Source organism: Chenopodium quinoa, unplaced genomic scaffold (assembly GCF_001683475.1).
Source record: "Chenopodium quinoa cultivar QQ74 unplaced genomic scaffold, ASM168347v1, whole genome shotgun sequence".
Lineage (NCBI taxonomy): Eukaryota > Viridiplantae > Streptophyta > Magnoliopsida > Caryophyllales > Amaranthaceae > Chenopodium > Chenopodium quinoa.
In genome coordinates, this window is record NW_018743050.1 from 331,298 (window position 1) to 356,492 (window position 25,195).

The following is a 25,195-nucleotide window of genomic DNA, read 5'->3' on the forward strand; positions in this document are numbered from 1 at the left end:
CTTGTATGAGTTACTTATTCAGGGGTTACTTGTATGAATTACTTATTCAAGGGTTACTTGTTACTTATTCAACGGTTGCTTGTAAAGCCCATACCAAACCAGTAACACCCTACAAGTAACCCTTGAGCAAAACTAGTAACATCCTACAAGTAATCCCTAACCAAACCAGTAACATCCTACAAGTAACCCCTAACCAAACCAGTAACACCCTACAAGTAACCCTTGACCAAAACCAGTTACACCTGACCAAACCAATAACCCCCTCACCAAACCAGTAACACCCTTCAAGTACCCCTGACCAAACCAGTAACACCCTACAATTTTTGACGTAGAATGTTCGATCTAAGATTCCACAAAGAAAACGAGCTCACATTTCTTTGGTTCTCATCGATTTCACTCCTTCAAATGTTGTTGATGATCTTAAGCATAATTAATCACAATTTTCCTCAGCAATTTAACACCTAATTTCTACAATTTCGGGCTTTAATTGCAGCAATTTGACAAAGAGCAGAGAGAAAATGGCTGGAGTAGAGATATGGTTGTTGGTGATGTGTGGTTTGGCTTGAAGAAGAAGCTTAGAAAAGAGGGAAGAGAAAATAGGTGGAGTAGAGATATAATTGTTGGTGATGTATGGTTTGGCTTGGAGAAGAAGATAAGAAAAGAAGAGAGAGAAGAGTTGTGGTATTTTTAAAAAAATTAAAATAAAAATTGTGGCCGGCCACACCATGTGGCCAGCCACATACAAAAATTTGTGTAAAATAAATAGTTCAACCTTAAGTCATTAATTAATACAAAGTTTCCCTAATTAATTTTAGGAAATTTTGTCACATAACACCTTTTAAGTGTGTTTTGTTGTGAGAAAACACCTTATAATTTTTTTTTTTGTGAAAACACACCTAATACCAGAAATTACTTGTCAAATAACACCTTAAGGCGGTTTCCGATCTGTTGACTTGGTTTTACGGCGTTGACTACCACGTGATAGTCACGTGCACCGATTTACCCCCCTCCTTTCTGATTTTTTACCCTTTCTTTCCCTCCAACCTTATTTTCTCTCTCCTGCAATTTCTTCCCCAATTAAACCCCCTGCTCTTCCACCCAAACTCCATTGCTCCCCTTTGAAGAAGGTGAACTCCAAATTTGAGCTCCAATTTTTGCAAATATACTCAATTAACCTATTTACGAGGAAGGTAAGTGGCATGAATTAAAGTTTAATTCCATTAATTTTGTTGATTTTCTAATTATGGTTACTTAGGGTTTGAAATTCGAAATATGTTTTTTTTGATTTGGGGGTTTAATTAATCTTAGCAATTTTATGTAGGATGGAGGTAGCATTAATGCCTAGGGGTCAGAAGTGCTTTTGTGGTCTTCCAGTTGCTGTTAGGACCTCTTGGACACATGAGAATCCAGGGAGGAGGTTCAAAGTTTGTAAATTCTACAACTTTGAGACAAGACATAGAGGCTACAACTACTTTGAATGGGTAGATGAGGAAATCTTTGCCCAAATTAAACCACGAATTGAGGCATTCAATTCGTCACTAGCTCACTGCCATGGCAGACCAACTTCCTCACTGTGCTTTAATGGTAAGACAAAGAGGAGTAATTGAGAGGGAAGAGAAAGAAATTGAGAGGAGAGAGAAAATAAAGTTGGAGGGAAAGAAAGGGTAAAAAATCAAAAAAGGAGGGGGGGGGGGTAAATCGGTGCACGTGACTATCACGTGGTAGTCAACGCCGTACAACCAAGTCAACAGGTCGGAAACTGCCTTAAGGTGTTATTTAACAAATAATTTCTGGTATTAGGTGTGTTTTCACAAAAAAAATTTATAAGGTGTTTTCTCACAACAAAACACACTTAAAAGGTGTTATCTGACAAAATTTCCTTAATTTTATGTAGTACTCCGTAGTAATTATTTGAGCTAAACTTCAAAAAACAAAGAAATTCATCTTTATACAAGCTTATTTTACAATTTGGTTTTCGATTTGAATTGGATCCAATTAGGGTCAATCCGAATTTTCAAAATACCTCAATCCGATCCGATCTGATTTAAAGTTCGGATTCGATCTGAATGGATGATTCGGTTTATATTGGATTGAATTTCAGTTTTAATCCAAATAATGGATGCCTCTAATTTTAATTTCATAATTTGAATTCTTAGAATCCTTAGAATTCAATTCCAAAGTATTTGTTTGGGAAATAGCTAGTAGAATTTCAATTCCTGGATTTCAAATTCCATATGATGTATGAAGATGTATAGATTGTCTACCGATTAGACCATGTATACTTGACCTTAAAAAAAAATATTCAGTTAAAATAAATTCAGTTCAGCAAAAATAATTTCAGTTTAGTAAAAATGATTTCAATTCAGTAAAAACCAATAACATTAAAGAGAAAATATAACATAAAATCAGTAAAAATAATTTCAGTTTAGCAAAAATAATTTCAGTTCAGTAAAGTTAATTTCAGGCCCTGTTCACTTCACCTTATAAAAATAATATTCAGCAAAAATAATTTCAGTTCAACAAAAATAATTTCAGTTCAATAAAAGTAAGTTCAGTTCAATATAAATCGGTATCTTTAAGAAGAAAATATAATAGAGAATCAGTAAAAATAATTTTAGTTCAGCAAAATTATTTAAGTTCAGTAAAATTAATTTCAGCTCATTAAAAATAATTCAAGTTTAGCAAATGTAACTTCAGTACAGTAAAAATAATTTCAGTTTAGCAAAAATAAGGTGAAGTGAACGGGGCCTTAGTCCTCTAAAGTTCAGCAAAAATAATTCCAGTTTAGTAAAAATAATTTCAGTGCAGCAAAAATAAGTGCGTGAGCAGGGCCTTATTCAGAGTAAGGCTCCGTTCACTTTGCTTTATTTTTACTGAATTGAAATTATCTCTGCTGAACTTATCTATAATAAGCATTTCGTTAATTAAACGTTAGTAATAGGTTAATGACTTGTAATTTTGACCAAACTTACGTACATTATGATAATCGTAGCGTTGAGGGGTGTGCGTGTAATAGGTTAATGACTTGTAATTTTGACCAAACTTACGTACATTATGATAATCGTAGCGTTGAGGGGTGTGCATGTAGCGCGCACACCAACGATTAGTTTTCTTTAAATAAGGAAAACAAGGGATGATAAACAATGAGCGATTAAAACTCTTAGGCCTTGTTCTTTAGAGCTATTCTACTATGCTCTGCTCTGCTCTGTTTAGTAATAATAATATTAATCAAATTAATAATTAATATACTGTAGTTAATAATAAATAAATTATTTAATAACATAAATAATTAATAGATAATAATGTTAAATCATTTTGTCCATATAAGTCCAAATTAGAAGTCGATTTCATATCAAATTGGGTCACATTAGTTTTCGAACCTTTAAATTGTACTAAAAAAATTCCTTTTTTTTGGGGGTTTGAAAGTTACAAGAGCGGATGATGATAATCAGATAATCGATCTTAAAATTTCCGAAAATTAGAAAAAAAAAAACTCTAAGCATTTAAGTTATCCATCCCTTTGTACTCGAAAATTTTAATTGAACCTAAGGACTACATTTAACATTGACTTGGTATTTAAATCCGCTGGCCAATTACCAAAGTCCACAATGGCGTATTGACCGAGTTACTTTGTTAACCGTACGATACAAATACAAGTATGAAATATACAAATACAATTGTCTGCCCAATAAAGATTTATGTACGTGCACTAGACAGCATCACAATATAGACAGCATAAAGTTCGCTGATAAAGATTTACTCCGTATTGTTAAGAAAATCAAACTTCGAGAAGTTTAGCTTACTACTCCATAATTACTGGAAAAGATTATAGATGTGATCCTTATAATCTTACATTTCTTTCACCCTTGATGAGGTTAGGGACATGATTACCACATTTACAGATTACCATATTAGACTATTTTTTCCAGAGACCTTGGTTGTCATTCATTCTAATATCCAATACATTTCGCCAGCATACAATAATAAGACATAAAAAATTCCTTATGAATCAAATTATTCTAGCAATATAATAAGAATCTTTCTATATTTAAGTAATATAAATTTTGATGAAATTAGAAATTTAAATTTTTACCTTATGAATCAAATTATTCAAGCAAAGTGAACTTTAGGAATCTTATCATGCTATGACATTATAAGTGAACTCATTTCAAATTATAATTCATTAACTCTTCTTGTCATTTATAACCCTAACTCTACTGATTAGTATTGTTGATTTTTACCACAAAATGTGAAACTTACTAGTGACCTAACCCATTTAAATTAGAGAAAAACCCCTTTAAATAAACATGCTTCAACGTATTGCTAGTTTGACTTGAGTTGTTTACAATCCGAGACCTTTATATCATCAACCATTTACAACTTGTGATCCATTTGATCTAACTGTTTCTACTAATTTGTGAGTTGTTTAACTACTAATTACTACTTGTAGGGAATACGCAATAAGACGTTTACACTTCTACACGAGCAGGTCAAAACTAATTAAGCACATCGTAACTAGTACATACTAATATAATTTTTTTTTTTTGATAAAAAAAAGAAAAAAAAGTGTTATAGTGTTGTAATCTTGTACTCATTATAAATATAATAGCCCATAATCTGTAGTCTAATAAACGATGATCCATGTATAACAAAATTTGGAACTTAATCAAATTATGAATCAACGATGATATGTATATAACCTGATATTGAAATGATGACCAGATATAAAACTATACTTGTTAATCCTCGTTTACAACCTAATTGTGTCAATAAAATCTGAAAATGATCCTATAAATCAATTTCAAATCAGACAAAAATTAATCAAAAAGAATCGACCCACTAGTTAACTTCCCACTGAAACTGACTAGCTAGCTAAATGATCTCGTCTTATCCCTTATTGACCTGTTACCGATAAACCCGATGCAATCCATACATTATAGACCCAACTATGAGCTAACCTGATATGACTCAAACTCACTAATCCACTAGAATCCAGCTAAAATGTCTTCCAACCCAATTAGGTCAATCCAACTCCATTATAAACTGACTAGATTATGACCATATCCCTTTCAGCCTCACTTAAATCCAAATCGTCAACTCGAATTGACAGTGCTATTGTCCATGACTGCCACATCATAAGATCCTTAATTAAGACTTTAGATCAAATTTTCACAATTGACGGACAACAATTAATTTGTATACGGCGGGGCTATTAATGATTAATTAGTATTGCTTATTAAATCACATTATGTCTTCAATTAGCAACAAAAGAAGAAAGCAAGAAAATATTAAGTAATTCATCATTGTAGAAGTATGCCACGGGGCAAAAGGTAGGTAATAAAATGGTTTGGAAATCTTTTTTTGTCCCACCAAAAACCAAAAACATTTTTATAAAAAATTAGCTGACTTCAATTTGTTGGTCTCCTTTGAAACTTCCACCTTTCTTCTCTTGTTCTCAAAATTCCACACAAATTCTGCCAAAAACATCAATTTTAATTTAACCCCACCTTTAATTTCATAATTGCATTCTCAAAAACTTTATATTATACCACTATATAAATACCACTTCAATATCAGAACATTCAAACCATCTCATTTCATCTGATACTATCTATTCACATATTTTCTCTCTTATACCAAAGTTTCCATTTTTTTAAAAAAACTTTGGTATATTAAGATTTTGATCAATCAATCAAAACCCAGAAATTTACTCAAAAAATGGAGCAATCAGTACAATTCAACATAGTTAAATCAATGAAGAAAATGCAATCTGCATATTTTTACTCTCTTTTCTTGTTCTCGTCTTCATTAGTTTTACTAATCTTACACTTGATGAAATCCTACAGTGGTGTATATCTTACTTCTATTCTGAAATTCAACATTGACAGGAACCATGTGTTCCTAATCTGTAATGGGATTTTAGTAATCCTTGTTAAAAGCTCGTCTTCGCTTTCCATGTCATCGTCTCAGGACAGCAACTCTGATTACAGCAGTAGTACTAGTAATGCAGCTCAGAGTTTGCCAAGACCAGTAGTACTAGGTGATCAGAGAAAACAGCAAGAGGAGTTTTCTGCTGTAAGTTCAGAACAGAATGTTGCTACTGATGTAAAAACAGCGCGATTTTTGACAGTTGAAGAGACTGTTATTACTGAAGTACTTCAGGTACAGCATCAGAAAGTGGTGGTCTCAGAATGTGAAGTTGCTCATGTACATCAGCAAAATGATGATGATGTTTATGATGATCATAACGATATTGTCGATGATGATGAGGAAGAAGACGACGAGGAAGCAGAGGAATTGAACAAGAGGTGTGAGGATTTTATTAGAAAGATGAAGCAGGGGATTATTTCTGAACACAGAAATGATCTAGGATTAGCTAGAAATTATATCTGCTAACTATTTCATCTTTTATTTTTGGATCACCTATTAATAGTAGCATCTTGTAGACTATGGTTGTAGTTTTTGTAATTATAGTGCAACCAAGTAATATAATTCTCAAGGAAATTTGGCCACTCTAATCCTATTCTTGATTTAAATTTAATCTACAATTCAGGCTATATTTGAATTTTCTGAACAAAGAGCAATTACTTGTATAACCAAAAGCACATGATCAGGATTAAGACCCAATTATACATTGTTGAGTCCATGAACAATCCACATGTGAGCATTCTCTTGTCCCACACTAAAACACTAAACACTATAGGGGGAGTGTAGTGGTAATGAAATCCCACATTGAAAGAATTCAAGAGTTACCACCACAATATAAGGCTAAGGGGCTACTCCCCTCATTGCCATATGGTTTTGAGGTGGAACCTCCTTGGTCTTGTGAAGTGGTGGACTTGCACTCTCCCGTGACGGGTGCGGCCCAGACCCGTATTTAACATACATTATATTACCTTAAGATCCTAAGGGAATTGTAGAAATGAAGGGATTAAATTAAAAGAAATTAATCCCTCCAACAATGTTGAGATTTGGAAGGAAAACTCCTCTTTTTTCCCTCCCCTCCCTTTCTCTTCCTTCTCCTTATTTTCTTTCCAATTTCTTTATCCAAACACACCGTAAAGACCTATTTTGATTTACTGAAGTGAAATTATTTGAGTAATTAAGGACTTGTTCTGATTTATTAAACTGAAGTGAAATTAAGTTGAAGAGAACAGATCCCAAAAATTAAAATAACTATTATTACTCGTAAAATGAACTATTATTAGATTGCAATGGGATTGGGTCAATTTTTGATTAGTCTCTAGATTCTAGATGTGTGAACATGAATTATGTATTTCAAACAAATTGTCAAAAGAAAACACGAAGACTTGGAAGTTGGGATGAAAGTAAAGCAAGTCAATGATGCAAAGATACAGTTCAGAAAGTAGAAAATTGACAATTATTGAGCATTGACGTGAGTATTTAGCTTGACTTCCAGTCTTCCAGAGATATAACGAACGACCCAAAATTTAGCCTCAACCTCAAGGCATAACTTGTATTCTTCTTCTACAACAAAGACAACGACAATGACAATGACGACGACGACGACAACAACAACAAAAACCACCTTGGGTGGGCTATCATGAGCCATCATTCGAAACCGGCAGTAAGCATTGGAGCAAGGAATGCAAAGTCGATTAAGAAAGGAAACAAAATAGAGTGCAAATGTGAAAATAGGACAAATTAGATGATATGGGAGAAAACATATCGATAAGGAGGGGAAAAAGTAGTGCTAAAAAAATTAATTTGAAGATGTAATTAAATGAAAAGAGGATAAATGAAAAGGGTTGGAAAAAAATAATGAGAAAAGAATAAAATATAGTGAAGTGAGTGGAAAGAAAATAACGTAAATTCCATCCGTTTCAAAATAATTGACACGGTTAAACTTGATACATATGCTTAAACTCATATCATCGCTCTCAAATCTCTTAACACTTTTCATCCAAGTTGTCGTAGATCTTACTCTACCCCTCACAATCTCATTATTTTGCCACTAGCCTCCTAAACGATGCATCACATCTTCGTCCTTTACATGATCAAATAACTATACGCGATTCTACCTTGTCTTACACTAATATGTGTTATTATTAGCTAATTGTCACCTTCCTACTTAGCTTCTTTTTCCAACTGCTTATTTCTAATTAAACTAGTATGCATCGATCTTTAATGTTTCTAAGCTAGTATCCTCTCTAAGTTGTCCCACACATCCATTGTGGCATATATACACAGTATATAAAAAGACAAATTTACTTTTCTTACAATCTATAGGGCATGTCGGAATCATATAGGAACCCCCAGTAGCATTCTTCTACTTGAACTAATTCATTATTATTTTTTATATTTTGTAAAATTGATAGAATAAAGAACCCAAACCCTTGTAAAGTCACTTGGATCGTAACATGACACAATATTGCTCTATATTAATCTCGTTCATTTCATACACTCTCCGCTACTCAATCTTAGTAGAAGTATAAAAATTTGTTTCAATGGATCGATCGATCACAAACAAATTTATTCAAAACACATCCTAAAGTTGTACATGCATGTGACTATTAATTTGGTAATAAACTAATTAAAGGGATAACGCAAATCAATCTCTGTAATCCAAAATCAAATAAAATAGTTTAAGGGGATAATGTGTATCAATCTCTGTAATCCAAAGTCAATGTATGAATTGGATTAAAATGGATATGAATGTGACACTTGATATAACAAGGTATTTAGACAATAAGCCGCTGGAATGAGGCCTAAAAGATGAAAAAGAACGGAGAATTGAAAGTAACAAAGAAAAGTGCATCTTTTTAGTGCACACCTCCTTTACATTATTTTTTCCATCTTCAAATTACATTAGTACTAGTAATTTCTTTATCATAAGTTGGTCCACAAGGCACATGACATGAGAAAAAAAAAAAAAGGGACAAAGGTGGATATTTCATTTGCTTTTACTTAAATTGTCTTCTAAAATTCATGAAATGAAAGTTTTGTAATATAAATCTTACCCATGTTGATTTTTTACATTATTCATATATTTCCCGACCAATTATTTAATTTAGTATATATTCATAGATAATTATGTTATCGGATTAGTCTCAATATATATACATGCTTTCAAAATATTGACTTTTAAAAAATAATTTATGCTTATACGAATGATCAAACATAGTAAGATCAAAATTGTATGTTTATTAGCAAATGTGAAACTCCCCCTTACAAAAATTACCTCTTTTATCCCTTAATTATTGCTCAACATGACGGACTATTCTTAAATTTCCATTTATAATGCATCTTAAACCATACATATATCATTTCATAAATACACATAAAATTATGAAGAATTATTAAAACTTGATGTTATAAAATGAGATGTGCCCAGTTAATTCTCTAAATATCATCTTTTCAAGTAACAATGGAGGGGTACATGTATGATGTATCTTTTCATGTACTATTTGAGGGGTACATGTGTAATTTCTTAAATGCAAGTTGTAAACAGTTTATTGAACAACTCACCAAAAGTATTGAATAAATGACCAAACTTTTTCAATATATTTACAGAAATGCCACCAGATTAACAAAAATTCGTTTATCTGACAAATAAACTTGTATTTGCCCTTATAAAATTATACTTTGAGACGAGTCTAACAAGACAGGAGACCTCACTAAAAATTTGTTTAAGATGGGAGGAGTGTAAAATGGGTAAGATATCGTGCGATGAAGGGACAAAATTAACAAATCCACCACTTTGAAAAGCAATAGTGTAATAAATAACAAATCTCAATAGCGTGCAAAGACCGCATCATCTCTTGCCCCATTTACTCACTCTCGCTTGGTCTTTGAGTGCTTCATATAGGGTGCTACATTGACAAAGCGAACCCACAACAAACATTATTAACTTGGGACAAAATTATAATGCATGTGTTCTTACTACTCAAAATTATATGCAATATGCTCGTGCTCTTCTAAATAATGCGTGCTCCTTAACATATTTGTTCTGACTTTTAATGAGAGGAAAGGCCATGATTCTAACTAGGGGATGTTTTATGCTATGAGTTATCGTATGGTCCGTATCGTATATAGTGGCGGATCTTAGACCAAAATGTTTAAAGTGTCTTTAAACCTTTAACCTCTGTTTGAAAATTGAAAAATGATATACATAGCCCTTAGGGCTACATATTAAATTTACACTTGAAAATTGTAAAAAGTTGAGAAATCATGAAAATATAAACACTAATTACACTGATTTACGCGTGTTTTTGTCATAAATTCCTAATTTTATACAATTTTCACGAGTATATTTAATGCTTATATATAGCCCTTAGGGCTACATATAACATTACCCTTGAAAATTATAGATATTTAATCTTTATGACACAAGAATTTATATCTACATTTAAGCTGATCAATTCTATTTATCTAATAGCCTAAAAAAAAGTCATTGTATACCATATACCTTTGACTCTTTGAAATTGAATGAATATCTTCGTCTTAATCATTCATGATGATCTATTTTACACTTTGGGTGTGTATAAAGGTTGAGATATTTGTTCATACTCGTCTATTGACATCTTGTATCTTACTTCTCTTTGAATCGATTTGGACGCATCATTAACTTTAATACAATAATAATTACACAACATAGTGTTATTGGTTGATATATATGTTAGGTTGTGGATAAAATGTGACATAACATGAAATACACAATGAGATGAAATGATCATTAAAGTTATGGGGAATATTTTGTGCTTATGGATTGAGCTTTCATATACCAATTTGAGATATGCTTTAGTTAATTATTTCAAAATAATTTGGAACTATCTTATGCAAGATATATAAACAAATGAAGTGGATTTTGATCTTTGTGGAATCCGAAAATGACAGCGCCAATAAGTGCTAGCTAGCCTTACTAATCACCCTTATCTAGCTCCTACTAGTAGTATTATTGACCATGTTGTTCATTTACGATAAAAAGAAGTAATTAGGTCATCATCAAACCAGCTCAATTAACAACCTTATCTATTACGCAAAAGCTAATAAGCGCCCTCGGGATGTTAGATAAGATAATTAAAAGTGGAAATATTAGAGTAAAATTAACATTAATTATAACGAACGACACGTGATTTTGTCATGCATTCCTAACTTAATACCATTTGAACCAATATGATTATTCCTTATCTAACACCTCGTGACACTCGTTAGCAATATCCTATCTATAACTCCTTTTGTTTCAAAATGATCTTTGTGTATTTCAAAATGATTTTTCCACTTTCCATTTTAATTCCTCACTTATCCTCGTTATTTTCCTATATTACCTTAATTTTATGGTCTCAATTCAATAAAAAAAAAGAAGAAGTTCAATGTACTTTATTCCAAAATAATAAGTTGTCCCAATGTACTTTTTTTCAAAAAAAAAAAAGTCTTATATTTGAATGGTCCAAATGTACTTTATTCCAATACTCTTTTCTTAGCTTAATTTACACAAAAGATTCCAAATAAGAAGATCATTTCGAAACAAAGTATATATACATTGTAAAGGTCTAGCCGTCGTAGAAAGTATCTTACTCCCATTATACCATAGTATAACGTATCAAACCCCAACCTATCTACTCTGTATCTAGGTTAGGATCTCCATCGGCTCAACTCCAATCAAATGTCTAGACCGATGAGAGCCAGCCTAGCATAAATCATAGCTACCTCTAACCAAACCTCACACACGATCCGATCAAGCTTAAAGCTTCAATTCTCAAAGTACAAATCTCTTTGATTCTTTACTATGTAAGTGCTGGAAAGAGAAAATTAAGATCTGAACAAAAACAGGTAAAACACATACAAAAACTATTGTAGATTGAATTAAGTTTCCTAGTACCCAAACAAGATTAAGTGGGTAGCTAGCTATACACAAGCAGGAAGACACAACACAAGCCCTACTAATTATTCCTTTAATTTTATTTTTAGATTTTAAAGCCAAGATGATAGTATGGTCCCCAACATTGTAAACAATAACAAGACATAAAGAATATTTCTGGAGTTTTGTCCCAGTTACATAAACTTAGTAATCCAACCGTGCAAGATTATTATTAATAGTATGCTTAAGACTGAAATTAATGTATCATTTAGCCATAATATTGTTTAATCTAGCGGTGGGAACTTCATTAATTAGGCATTTAATGTTGTTAACTTAAGCAAGAGGTCTACTCGATCCGTACTAATTTATACTCCATTCGTGCTCATATAAGCTTTCATTTTTCAATTTTTAGGTCAAATTAAATGAATCATTTTAACTGTGAATTTCAACTAAAATGTTATGACTTTCTAGTACTCCCTCCGTCCCTTAATACAAAACCTTTTTATAATATTTATTACTCACATAATAAAGAGAAAAAGGCTTTTAATTTAGGGATAGAAAGGAGTAATTCGAATAAGATTAATAGATAATATTCTTTATCTATTAGATCACATTTTCTATGTTCATTTTGTTTTCATATATGCATTCTTATTACCATGCAGTTGGCAACCAGGAATATAAGAGATATATAGAGTATATTTATCGTACAATTGGGTGTATGTACTTTGAAAAAGGTACTTGTATAACATAGCCAATTTTTTTGTGCATGTGCTCACAAGGTATAAGCACATGCAAATACAAATCGAACCTTAATTATTTTACACAAAGTACAACCGATTGTTCATTAAAAAATTAACTATCATGAAAATTAGCAGATAACCCCAGATATGGGGCGATTAAAGTTAACACAGTACAATGAAATCAAGATTGACATGATAAACAGAAAATTAAAATTGATATTCCACTTTTCTCTAAATTTATGAGATTTAACTTTGGATAACTATAAATTAATCCTACTTTGAAAATATTAACAATAACAATATCATATTATTTACTTTATTTATTGGTTATATGAATAAATTTCAACAAATATAACTGTGTTTTAGCAAAAATAATTTAAGATTAGCAAAATAAGTTAACGCCGTATATAATAGACAGAGTGTTTTTTCCTTCACAAGAAGTAGCTGAAAATGTAAACATTAGCCTAATCCATTGAATTAACACGTCGACCCAACTAATTTCTGACCGGATCGGCTTAACTTTCCCTGGCTGTAATATTTTTCCCATTCTTTTAAGTGAGTAGCTGAGCAGTTCAGATTCTGTCAGAATGTATGTCAGCTGCTACATCAAAGCTATTCGTACGCATCCAATGTCTCAAGAAGGTACCAAACTGACATAACACCAACAGATGCGGAAGGCAGCAGCCAAAAGAGTTGAAGCAGAGTTATGTTTCTTCTATGAAAAAGAAATCCTCAGTAGTCAGTACTGCTGATCTGATACTATGTGAATAATTTAATTAGATCTGATACTATATTTAATCTTCTTGCTTAATCTCAACCTCTAATCCCATATTTTGAGTAACAACAATTAACGCTCTGATAATAGCAAAACTAAAAAAAACTAGAAGGGTTCAAACAGCACAATGATATTAAGATAGTTGATTCCTTGCATTACCTTCAAATTTCCATTTGACAAGTAGAAACACCGAGCTAAATTCTTGAAGTTCGGGGTCCTCAGCCAGTCATGCGACTAATATAAACTTGACAAATCTGTTTGAGGAAGGTTTCCATAGCAACATATATAGATGCTGCAAAAGTGCAAGGCTGCATCCAAGCCACCTGATAGAAGCAAACAAACATCATATACCAGTTGGGTTAGCCACAACGAAATCTCATGTATCCCAACTATGTAAAAACTGAACTATGTGTCATAAGATGGACATATGTTGGACAGTAAATCAATGTGTTTACATCAACTAGATGAATGTCAGACCTGAAAATGCACACAAACAAAGACGATAAGAGACTCATGATATGAAAATTTTTTGGGGCCAAAATACAATAACTACACTTAAGAGGTTAACTGCCTGCACTGCTATTTTGAGGTTGATGTTAACAGAATTGAATGTGATTAATCTCCACCGTTTCACAATCTCTGCAGACGATGTGGCACATCATTAGTGTTACTGGCATATGTTTATCCATCAATCCCACTTTTAAAAGAAACTTTTACTGGCCCACACAACATAGAGGTAAAGGTGTAGAACATCAGAAACAAAGTCCCTTACTCATGATCGTGGTTTGTTACTGGCCTTACTGCAAAAGAGAAACTTTCAGTAATCGAAATTCTGCAATACAGAATGGGTGGTGATTTGATCACTTAAATAAAGGGTTATAACTTCAAAGGTTACCGGTTTCCCAACAAAAAACTCTCTTAACTTCATTTTCTATTACGAGTTTAACATGTAAAAAGAACATGCAACAAGAGCAGTAAACTCACCTGCGATCTTGAATTCTGATCAGTTTGCAAGGAGCGAAGAACATAGACTTCTGTCAGACCTGTCGAAATTTGACCAGTCTGAAACCTGACCAGACCCAAACCTGACTATAAATAACTAGAATTCTTGAGAGCCCATGGACAATTTTTTTTTTACCAAAATAGAGTTGAAATTTGACCTAAAATACCCACCCAACCCAAGTCCCCTTAATATAAATTGCAGATATGAATTCCCCACTAAAAACTGGTTGAATACAAAATACCCTATTTGATGCATATTCTATTATTCTGTAACATCAGAAAGGTTCTGAAATAGAAAAAAAAATAGACAAAAAGAAAACTTTATTCTGAATCATTTTTGACAAAGACTGATTCATTAGCTCCTAGTAGCAAAGAGATTCCACGATGTGACAAGTACATTACTATCCACCAATTTCAATTACAATGAGAGTGAACCATGCATATATGATGTATCTACTAGCTAATACAAGATCTGGAACTACTTATACTCATTTCTCAAAGATTAAGAAACAGTAACATCGCATGCATTGTACAGAAACATCAATTTTTATTTTTATTTTTTAAATTATTATTTTTTTTTTAATAAGAATTGACATTACACCATCACAAAAGTCATGGATGACAACACAACACCATAGCTCCATCTCTGACAATTCTATTTACTTGAACCAGTATTCCAACCACAATTTAATTTGCAGAGTAGTCTACATTGACTTATTTTTGTAATCTTCTAATGTCTTGTAAACCATGGCTAGACTCAGCAATTGCTATTGTAGACAGCTGATCCACTAGAAAATTCAAGATTCACTAAAATTGTTAGTTAATATTTCTGGAACTTCATCAACAGGCATATTTTTAACCTGATCAAGGAGTGCTGTGAGTTCCTTATGGGCATAGTTAAACCGCTCCTTAGAAAACAAGGACTCAGTCAGAAGTGCATCTGTAAGAGAATGTAAGGCACGATAGTACTCTTCTTTGACCAGTCGAGAACTTTCTTGATCCATAGGTAAAAAAGAATTTTCCCATCTCCACCTAATTGGAAAATAATGGTATGGAAGTTGAAAATAATTCTTAGTAATAAATAGTCGAAGAGCATGCCTGCACAGGACTCCTGACTGTTCAAATCCCTTACACGAGCAGTGGATTTGCTCACCTTCCTGAATCCATAACAGAAGATACTCTTCATCAACTTTCTTATAATGGCACGCGACATAAGATCCTTTGGCCATTTCTATAATTGCATATTGCACAGACAACACGAGTTCATGCTGATACACACTAAAGGCATATGGTGTAAGGATGCCTTGTGCATGTTCCTCAACAGGCATGCACGTCTTGAGATGTAAAAAAGGTAAATCCTCCTTGGCTCCATAACCCAACTTTGCAGCAAGTCCAACCTGCAAAACAAGAATGCTAAAGCTTACAGATATAAGCAATAAACAATTAGATGTAATCATACATCATAACAAGAATACCTGCTCAAAGAAGACTTGCAAGCATGTTTGCTCATTCAAGACGCCTTTCAGGAAACTATCAACAGATCTCATGTATTCAGCTGTTGTGATTCGGGCGACAAAGCAATCCTTAATAAATGAAAAAGCCCAGCATGCTCGACATGACCATAATAGAGAGATGTGTTTATCCGACCCAAGTCCAAATTTTGTGATCAAATGGCTCCAGAGATGTCCAAAATCCTCTGTACTTTCCACATAGCACACCATTTCAAACTCGGACTTAAACTCCGAATATTTCAGTCCAAGAGGCAAAGAGAACCAACTACTCAGCTTAGACATAATGTACCACAAAGATATAACATGTTTTGTATTAGGCAATTCGCTTACTATGGAGTCTCTTAACCCTGGCTCAAGATCAGTCACTATCGTCTGCGGTCTTCCTCGCATGAATCGCACAACTGTCTGTTCGAAGAAATAAAGCTTTAATGACAGGGAAAAAATGAAGTTTAAGTATAAAGAAAGAGAGATAAAGTTAACCTGTAAGGCCCACACAATTGCATGGGGATTTTCTTCCTGGACAAGAGCACAGGCAAAGACAATTGGCTTGCCATGATTATCTATACCAGACAATAAACCCAGAAGCATCCCGTAAGTGATGGATTGATAAGTAATGTCGAATTGAACAGCATCACCAAAAAGGTTAAAGGCACGAACAGAGTCGCCATACGACCATGCTATGTTTTCGACCTTGCCATTTGCATCTGTTAAAAAATCAAAGATAAAATCCCCATCCCTTTCTGCCATGGCCTTGCAAGCTTCAAGCAGCTCCATCATATCAGTTACCCTTTTCTCAGTAAGAAGAGCATCATTTTCTTGAACTGTTTTCTTGCAAGTACGGAGAAAGTTTCTAATGTCTTTCTCTATGAAAGGCAGTTGCCCAGGTTGAACACCCTTTTTCAGTTCCAAGATCTTGATTATCCTATTAACAGGAAACCCAGCTTTGGAGAGTAAAATAATCCGTTCTTGATCAGCTTCTTGTATTTTCCGGTATGCAGGAAGTAAACGCACTTGATCATCTTCTAGCAATTCATGGTTATGTACATTACTGAATTGGGAAACATACCACTGAGTAACACAATTCACGATTTCCTTAGTCAAGTATAATTTTGCATCACATCCACAACGTACTGATTTGCGATCTCTGGGATGCTCTACATTAACCTTTTTCCTAGGTTGATTGAATCCGGAACGATAACAAACAAAATCCCTTCTGTAAACACCAAGATTATGGCTTTCAGTAGATCGTGCTTTCCTGATTGAAAACCCATTCCTCCGAGCAAAGTTACTGTAGAACTCAAAAGCTTCATCATAACTTTTAAAAATCTGACCCACATAAGGTGCAAAGATAACTTCAGAAGAAGATGATAATGATGTCCCATTTTTTGTTGGTTGACAAGCTTGACCTTGTTCCTCCCCTTCATATTTGATAAAACACTTCCAGTCTCCACAGGGGCATTGCTCCTTTTGAATCCAAATATTATTTGCTGGTTTCATTGCTAATTTAAAGGTTCAATAAGAAATATTTCCAAATTTCCATTCCCACCAGCATAAGAAATCCACTCATATTTGACAAGTTGAGAGATTACATGTATTAAAAACTAAGCTGATTTATTTGGTGCAAAGTATCTTGGATATATCCCGAAGACCTAGTAGCCCAAGCTTATTTGGTGGTCTTAGTAGGTTGACAAACAGAAGAAAAATGCATTTCAACACAGGTGAGATAAATTAAAATGGGCCACTTTAGAGACTTACAACAATCAAGATTGATTAACTGTATTTTGAACTGTACAAGCTTCATCATTTTTTTCTCAAATTCAAATCATTTACTTTTCTTCCTTAATTATGGGATTAAACAAGATCTATAACATATTATTTAGATAAAAAGTAATACTTTTTCACTACAAAGAACATACATCTAAAAAGGATCAAGAATGAACTTAAAAGCCCAACAAAATGATAATGTATGCCTATCACATTTAAAATATCTATTAAAATTTAACCTAAAAATACAAGCATTGAACAACACTGTAAGAAGCAAGAAAAATAAATCTACCCCACCAAAACTTCCCAATGAGAAAATTTGCTTACTTTATTTCAGTCCCATTTTTCCATCCACATCACCCAGGAATAGCCACGCCAGCTGATTTTTAATCTCTTCTGCCCACCAAAAACATAGTTAACCTGCAAATGCTCCAAAAAAGTCTCTATAAGAAAACCTGTCTAATCTCCAAAACTGTATATAAATTAAACCACTTCCACATAAAACAGAGCTATTCCACAATGCATGAACATCTGGCTCCAAAATTCCACACTACAAAGACACAAGATTAAGCACATAAGTGGTTTCTGTTTATAAATGTAATCTTTGATGTTCATCCTATCCTACATGTAGTCCACATCAATGACATAATTACCATTAGGATTTGACTTATTAAGTTAACCAGAGAGTGGAAAATAAAGGAAGTAGATGGAGTGGTCTTCAAGCACTTAAAAAAAAACCTACATGAAGAAGAACCTTTATTCTTTAACCAATTTCTCTCATCCAAAGACCCCCAAAAGTGGTGCATTTTTCTAAAAAAACACAGCTAATTTGCAAGTTCATCCAACCTTAATATAAAGGGTTTAGCCAATCTCATATATAATTACAGAGTCAATTCACCACAACCCTACAAATCCTCAAAACTCAAATCTCATGCATTTTATTTTTTATTTTTTATTTTTTAAAATTTTACTTTTTTACAAACCAATAACTACCCAAGTACCCATCCCACATTCCCACTATATTATTTATGTATTTTTTAATTTAAAAAAAAAAAAGATCAATAAGGACAATAACTACCCATCCCACCCTTTTTTTTTATTTTTTTTTTTGGTATTTTTTCAAGGGATTGCAACAATTAATAAAAATTCACTTTTTTTTTTTAACACTACTAACATTTCACTTTGTGCTATTTTCTTTCGAGTATAATATATGTCGTGCATTAGCACGGAGATACAGTTCCTTTATCATTAATTCATCATAGCACTCTAAATCCCCAATCCTTCAATTATATGCATATTTTTTGGGGACTATCATACAAACAATCTCCACATCTCTAATTATAAAACTAAAAAATAAATAAAAAATGTACAGCATACTATTTGCGCGACTGGCGTCACCTAATACCTACTTGCAAAAGAATAAAAAATAGACCTATGACACTAACTAAGTAACCCCTATAAGGCTATAACACAGAACGGGTAACCTCTATAGATTTAATAAAGTAGCCCCCATAATAGCTGGCTTCATTGTGTGTCCACTCACATATAAGACTCAGCCTTGTTTTTTGAGTTCATGAGCAAAGCAGTAAATATCAGATTTCAGCAGAACAGGTGTCGGCAGCTAAATTACTAAAACACAATAGAGCAGATTTGAACAGAACATTGTAAAACAGATCAGACCACAACAGCTCTAAAAAAACATGGCCTAAGTTACTACATCAAATCAACTTTCCTATTTGAAATATATTTTTTCTTACATTATATATTTAATTTTTTCTAATGTAAAATATATCTCGTGCATTTTGCACGAGTACAATCTAGTTATGCAAATGCTACAACGAACTGTACCTCAGCACCCTCTAACCAAGATTCAAAAATGAGAGCAAGTATGTGCAATGGACCGAGCCAAGCAACCTGTGAGATTCACCTACGCAAGGAAGAGGCGAGGCCAAACAGGAAACTTGGCCCATGGAGGGGAGAATACAAATGTGAACATCAGCAAGGAAGAGCACAACAAGACAAATCACACTTGAAGACAAATTGCAATCATCAGCCACCAAATCAGTTTGAGAACTTGTATATATAAATGAAAGGGGCGGGGGGGGGGGGGGAGTTTTAGGGCAGGCATTTTGTAATAGAGTTATCTCTGAGTGTTGTGGGCTAAACCCATTGTTGAGAGTTGTAGGCTAAACCTACTGTTGTGTGAAACTTTTTCTGCCATTGTTAAATATAATCAAGATTGAAGCTTTCTCCCTCATTTGCTCTGTTTCTATCTATTTCTTACTGTTGTTAGTAGAGTGGTAGTCTGAGTCCATCACAGACTCCCTAGCAAATAAGTAAAAAGTCAATATTGACGTTCCAAATACCACATTAACGCAAGGTTTGTTGATATAAGGGCTTCTTGATCTACCGTAGTACCTAAGCCTTTCAGGCTCAAATCCATCATCAAGATGCGAAAAGCTCCCATGCTCCTAAATTAGGTGGCATGAGAAGAACTTCAGGATTTAAGACAGAGTCGGCAAAAGCTTACATGTCAGAATTCAATAGCTACTGGACATTAAATTACGTCAAGACTTCAACCAACTCGACAAATTCACAAATCAATGTGTCTTAAGTGATTTGTCCATTTCCAATAGTGTCAAAGGTCCTTGATACTTGACTTGTGGAATATAATAAACAAAACCAAAATGGTTAAATTATTTCCCTGTAGTTCTTATATGTTGTGAAGGGAAACTTTATTGTCATGTATCTCAGGTAGCAAGGCAGATACAATTTTTCAGGGCGTGGAAATGTAGTCGTTACATATTTTAGGTAGCAAGATCTATAAACCATGGGCCATGGCAACAAAATTCTAGAGGCTAAGAAACCTGAAATTCTGATCTAAAAGCAATAGAAACAAATCAAACCATAAATGCCATGCACGAACATCTTGGCAAGTTGGCATATCTCAAGTAGAAAGAAATTCATGTTATGCTCTCGGTTGTTTATGTGGAAAAGATAGCTTACGTGGAAGATTTCAGATTTCAGGTTTCGCTTGCAAGCATACAATAATGATTATACATCACAATAGGGAGGACCCTTATTATATTGTTCTCAGATTTACTCAAGTGCAACTTATAAAGCATTTTATGACATGAACATACTCCCTATGACTGACCTAACCCATTGGCCAGAAATGGATGTTCCGAAATTTTGCATCGGCCTGTTAGAACAACAATTGGTAAACCTCCAAGAAATAGGAGAAGAGAAAAAGGAGAAGAAAAGAAGGAACAAGAGTTGTGACCATCAAATGCTCTAAATGTAATGAAAGTTGAAGTATGCACCTATTGAGCAAACTTCCACACAGTAGATATCACTCTTTTTCTTTGAACAAAGCTATACTTTTTGAGAATGAACGTAAACCTTTTTTTTTTTTTTTTTTTTTTAAATACTACTATTAAATCCCAAAACATTCTACTGCAATTGTTGCATGGTATTAGCATAGAGTTCACTTTCAATGTATAGTGTGCAACTATTTTTTCGGATGAACTTAATATTATATACTAACGTTGATGTTTAATAGGTGTTCACTGCTTAATTTCAATATAGTATGGATTGTAAATGAAAGGATTTAGGGGCCGTTTGGTTGGGGTTAATAATCAAAGGGAATCGGAATGAACTGATATCATTCCCTTTGTTGTTGTTTGTTTGTCACTTTTTTGATTCCCTTTACCCATTTTTATTTTTAAGTTCACCCATTTTTAGTCTACATTGATTCCCCACCCCCCCACACTTTCCCATTCCCTTTCCCTAGCCACCATACCCACCACCGTCTACTTACCGGAAGTTGCCCAACCACCTCGCCGCTGACCCAGTCTCGTCGCTAGAGCCCGCCGCACTTCCCCCCACATCTCGCCGGAGACCGCGCACCTCCCCCACCTCTCCCCTCACAAATACCTCCACTCCCCGGAAAATCGTCCACCACCCACGCAACAACCCTAGAAACACTATCCCTCCCCCGAAAAACGTCGGCCGACCTTCCCCATATCCTCAAAACCCTAGCAGGCTAGTCGGCCGACGTTTTTCGGGGGAGGGATAGTGTTTCTAGGGTTGTTGCGTGGGTGGTGGACGATTTTCCGGGGAGGGGAGGGACGGCGAGGGGAGGGGGAGGTGCGCCGAGGGATGAAGATTCCCGTCGAGGTTGTGGCTGGGCGGTGGGGTGGGGTGGCTCGTGGTGGCTAGAAAAGTGAAGAAAGGGGGTTGTGCGGTGGTGGTGGTGATTCCCTTTGTTTTTTGAAACATACTAGTTGAAAAGGGTTTCATTCCATTCTCCTACATTCCCTTTGTTCATTCCATTCCGATTCCCCTATGCGAACCAAACGGCCCCTTATAATTTATTGCTTGGATTATTTGTTCAAAGGAAAGGTTAGATCTTGGTTAAAAGGAATGGATGTTGTTAAAAATTGAAGGCCTTCCTTATTTTACTCACTATCATCGACATATATATAGTTAAGTATGTCGTCAAATCAATCTGCAATGTTAAGAATAGTGATGCAGTTGTACATTGAAGTTGGCATATATTATATTTAACTATGCCAATGTAATTAATGTTTCTATATAAATGTCATTGTAAACTTAAAAAATATATATCACAACATCATCAATAAAATTATTTATAAACCCATTATACATATTTATCTTTATATTTATATATTCTATGCACAATTAGCACTATATCCTAACAGATGTCAGTAAGATTAAAATGATGGCTGTCTTTGTGAAAGAAGAACTGAATGGATTCATTTAATTAGCGATTAGCTATTACCGTACAAAGTAACAGATTTATGAACTATCACCGTACCTTTTCATCTTTTTTATTTTCGAAGTTCAGGCTCATTTTGAAGAATGTTGTATAAGTTAGGGTCATTTTGAAAAAAGTGGTATACTACAGGGTCACAATAGAGAATTTCCCTTAAAATTATAAATTATAAAAGGGTTGAATTCTACAACAAGGAGAGAAAAATAAACTTCTGGAAAGCCTTTCTTCAAAACTATAGACGACACGACACAAGTACTAAATCCATCTAAGCTATACAAAACCAAAAAAATTTCCTATGCTAGCAAAACTCCATCCTGCTTAAAATAGCATTTTCACTGAATGTCACATTTAAAGCTTAAATAAGATTATCATCCAATACCAAACACCTGGATGCCTTGCATTTAAATCCAGCTCAAAATTATGAGATGAAATATTGAGAACATAAGTAAAGAGAATTTTCTTACAGAATGTATCTTAATCAAGTAGCTAACAAAACTTCACAAGTTCAAATCACATTTGCAGAAATTACAAGTCAAAAGTATAATTTTCCAGATAATTTCTAAAAATTTACTTCATTTTTACAAAACACTGATAGCCAAGCCTGATCAGGGGACTCTTTTCGCGGTCCTTTGGACTTTATCGAAAACGACCTAATCTTAACATCTCCCTCTTCCCCACAGACAGATATCTTCCCCCTCAACCCATCACCACCACCAAAAAAAAAAAGAAAAAAAAAATTAAAGGTTTCCACTTTATTCAACAATTAAGAATACAGAACATGCCTAATAAATACTAAAAATCCACAAGAGCAAGAAGATGTTAATCAGAAAATTCAAACCCAATACACAGAACAAAAGCCCACTTAATCAAAGAAGTTTTACTTAATCAAAATCAGAATAAGTGGGTATGTTAACAAAGCAGCTTCAATTATGAATATAATGAAAAGAATGAGACTTTTATTACCAATCCCCTAAAAAAATTGCAGGAAAATAATTTTACAGTGCGTATAATCAATCAGATTTCACGTAGTTGACGCAAATCATTTGGTATGATTAACAATTAGAAAGTTGGAATTGTGAAATAAAATTTGTAAACAAGAAATCAACAAATTAAAAAGTAAAAAACCGAAGTAGGGGAAATTTGATTGACATACCTTTGAAAAGGGGAAGAGAGAAAGATAAAACCCCTGAAAACCCCTTTCTTTCTCTCTCTTTACTCTCCAGTGCACTTCATTGATACTGCAAAGATGAAGATGTTGCAGTTTATATTTTGTAAGTCTTTTAATATAAAAAAAATTGTCTATTTATATGGAAACTGGAAAGTACCAAATTAACTTGAAGACTGAATAAAATTTCCCATTTGGGATAATTGGATAAAACCTTGCTTAAGAACAAGTAAACTATTCCATGTATATCTGAAATACTTCGTATACTCGATTATCATTTCGACCTTACACTACATACCAGTATTCTTGATTTGATTTGAATTATTTATTCTGAAAAGAACTACGGACCCATAAAGAGACAACAAAGTCACAATCCCTAAACAAATGTAGCCGTCTTCAGAGAATTTCCAATACACAAAATCATCCACGAGCTTCAGCGGACGATCCAGACTTAAAATTCGATTATCTGTAGGACTATCAAAAAACCGATAGACCCTCGAGGAGTCCCATGCGTTGGAATGCGGATCAATGATAACAGACACAAGAGTCGGAAAATCCGACTGGGAAAAACCCGACTTAAATGAAACCGGACCACCAAGAGCTCAGTTGTCACCCGTGATACGAACACTCCTGCCACAACCCACCTTCCATCGGACACCAGGAGCTACTGCAGATAATGCCATCTGTAAACCCTGACATTCCCAAGAGGGCCGAGAAACCCGAGCGCCCGGAGCAGTAGCAAGAGAAGGGTACTTAGAGAACAGGGGGCGAGAAACCAACAACTGAGGATTATGAATCATCCTCCACCCAATTCCAGCAAAGAGGGATGAGTTAAAACAGGCTACATTTCTTAAACCCAGCCCGCCCATTTTGGCAAGTGCAGGAGAGAAGCCGAGCGTAAGGCTAAGCCCTTAGTAGAGCTAGAAGATCTCCACCAAAACCTGGCTAACATACTATCGAGCTGGGACGCACAGAAGACGGAATCTTGAAGACCGGCAATATGTGATTAAAGGAAGCCACCAACACCAAGTATTTGATTTTATTTACTACTCCGTATTTTACTTACTAATACTACTCCGTAGTATATTATATTTTATATAAAAAATATTATCGTATTATGTAGATTTTATTGGATTATTTATTATTGTATGTTTTCATAATCTCAAATCATTATGAGAGGTTGTTATATACATCTGGGTGCACTGTACACCCATGAGAATTTGTTCTCATTTTAATGATTGTTTTTCATTTATCATCAAATGAAGCACAAAAACTAACCAGTTGGTTGTAAGGTACACCCGGGTGTGTATAGCAAATTTTAAATAATTATAAGTGAAACTATTACACAATTAAAGATATCAATGATCAAAGTTGTGCATTAATATGCAGACCAGTCAAAGTGATGTACTTAAATTGATACAGAGGGAGTATAATATGTTATTTACTTCTATTTGTTTGGTCTATTTAACCTTTCATACTCACGATAAAAACACGTAATTTTTTTTTTTTAAATTGATATCAGTAAAATATAGAATGAGACAGAAAACTATATGGTATAGGCTAGTAGCTCTCTTTAAATTCTCAGCACTATGATTATATCTGTTATCGTAGCTGCTACA

The 25,195-nt window shown here is 33.9% G+C and overlaps 2 protein-coding genes across 3 annotated transcripts; one reads left to right on the forward strand and one right to left on the reverse strand.

Annotated features, from left to right (window-relative positions):
- The first annotated feature begins 5,597 nt into the window (after positions 1 to 5,597).
- On the forward strand, positions 5,598 to 6,518 carry LOC110730741. The gene has a single exon (XM_021910569.1). It carries the CDS (start codon positions 5,719 to 5,721, stop codon positions 6,394 to 6,396), a length of 678 nt encoding a protein of 225 aa, XP_021766261.1. The 5' UTR covers positions 5,598 to 5,718; the 3' UTR covers positions 6,397 to 6,518.
- An 8,124-nt stretch (positions 6,519 to 14,642) lies between these two features.
- Positions 14,643 to 24,613, reverse strand: LOC110730820 (putative protein FAR1-RELATED SEQUENCE 10). 2 transcript variants are annotated; one of them, XM_021910645.1, is made up of 6 exons: positions 23,875 to 24,613; positions 23,565 to 23,649; positions 17,941 to 18,033; positions 16,330 to 17,348; positions 15,814 to 16,254; positions 14,643 to 15,735 (listed from the first exon to the last, which is right to left on the reverse strand). In XM_021910645.1, the coding sequence occupies exons 4-6, from the start codon at positions 17,344 to 17,346 to the stop codon at positions 15,136 to 15,138; spliced, it is 2,058 nt and encodes a 685-aa protein (XP_021766337.1). In that variant the 5' UTR covers positions 17,347 to 17,348; positions 17,941 to 18,033; positions 23,565 to 23,649; positions 23,875 to 24,613; the 3' UTR covers positions 14,643 to 15,135. The 2 variants fall into 2 exon arrangements, with proteins under 2 accessions (XP_021766337.1, XP_021766336.1); XM_021910644.1 differs by having other exon boundaries at positions 23,737 to 24,613.
- Between the last annotated feature and the right edge of the window lie 582 nt (positions 24,614 to 25,195).

Bases quoted from the DNA above. Each gene is read 5' to 3' on its own strand.
- LOC110730820 (XM_021910645.1), bottom strand. From the start codon at position 17,346: ATGAAACCAGCAAATAATATTTGGATTCAAAAGGAGCAATGCCCCTGT. The intron at 16,255-16,329 runs GTTAACTTTATC...TTCTTCGAACAG, and splicing joins CAATTGTGTGGGCCTTACAG to ACAGTTGTGCGATTCATGCG. The intron at 15,736-15,813 runs GTATTCTTGTTA...CTTGTTTTGCAG, and splicing joins TGCAAGTCTTCTTTGAGCAG to GTTGGACTTGCTGCAAAGTT.
- LOC110730741 (XM_021910569.1), top strand. From the start codon at position 5,719: ATGGAGCAATCAGTACAATTCAACATAGTTAAATCAATGAAGAAAATG.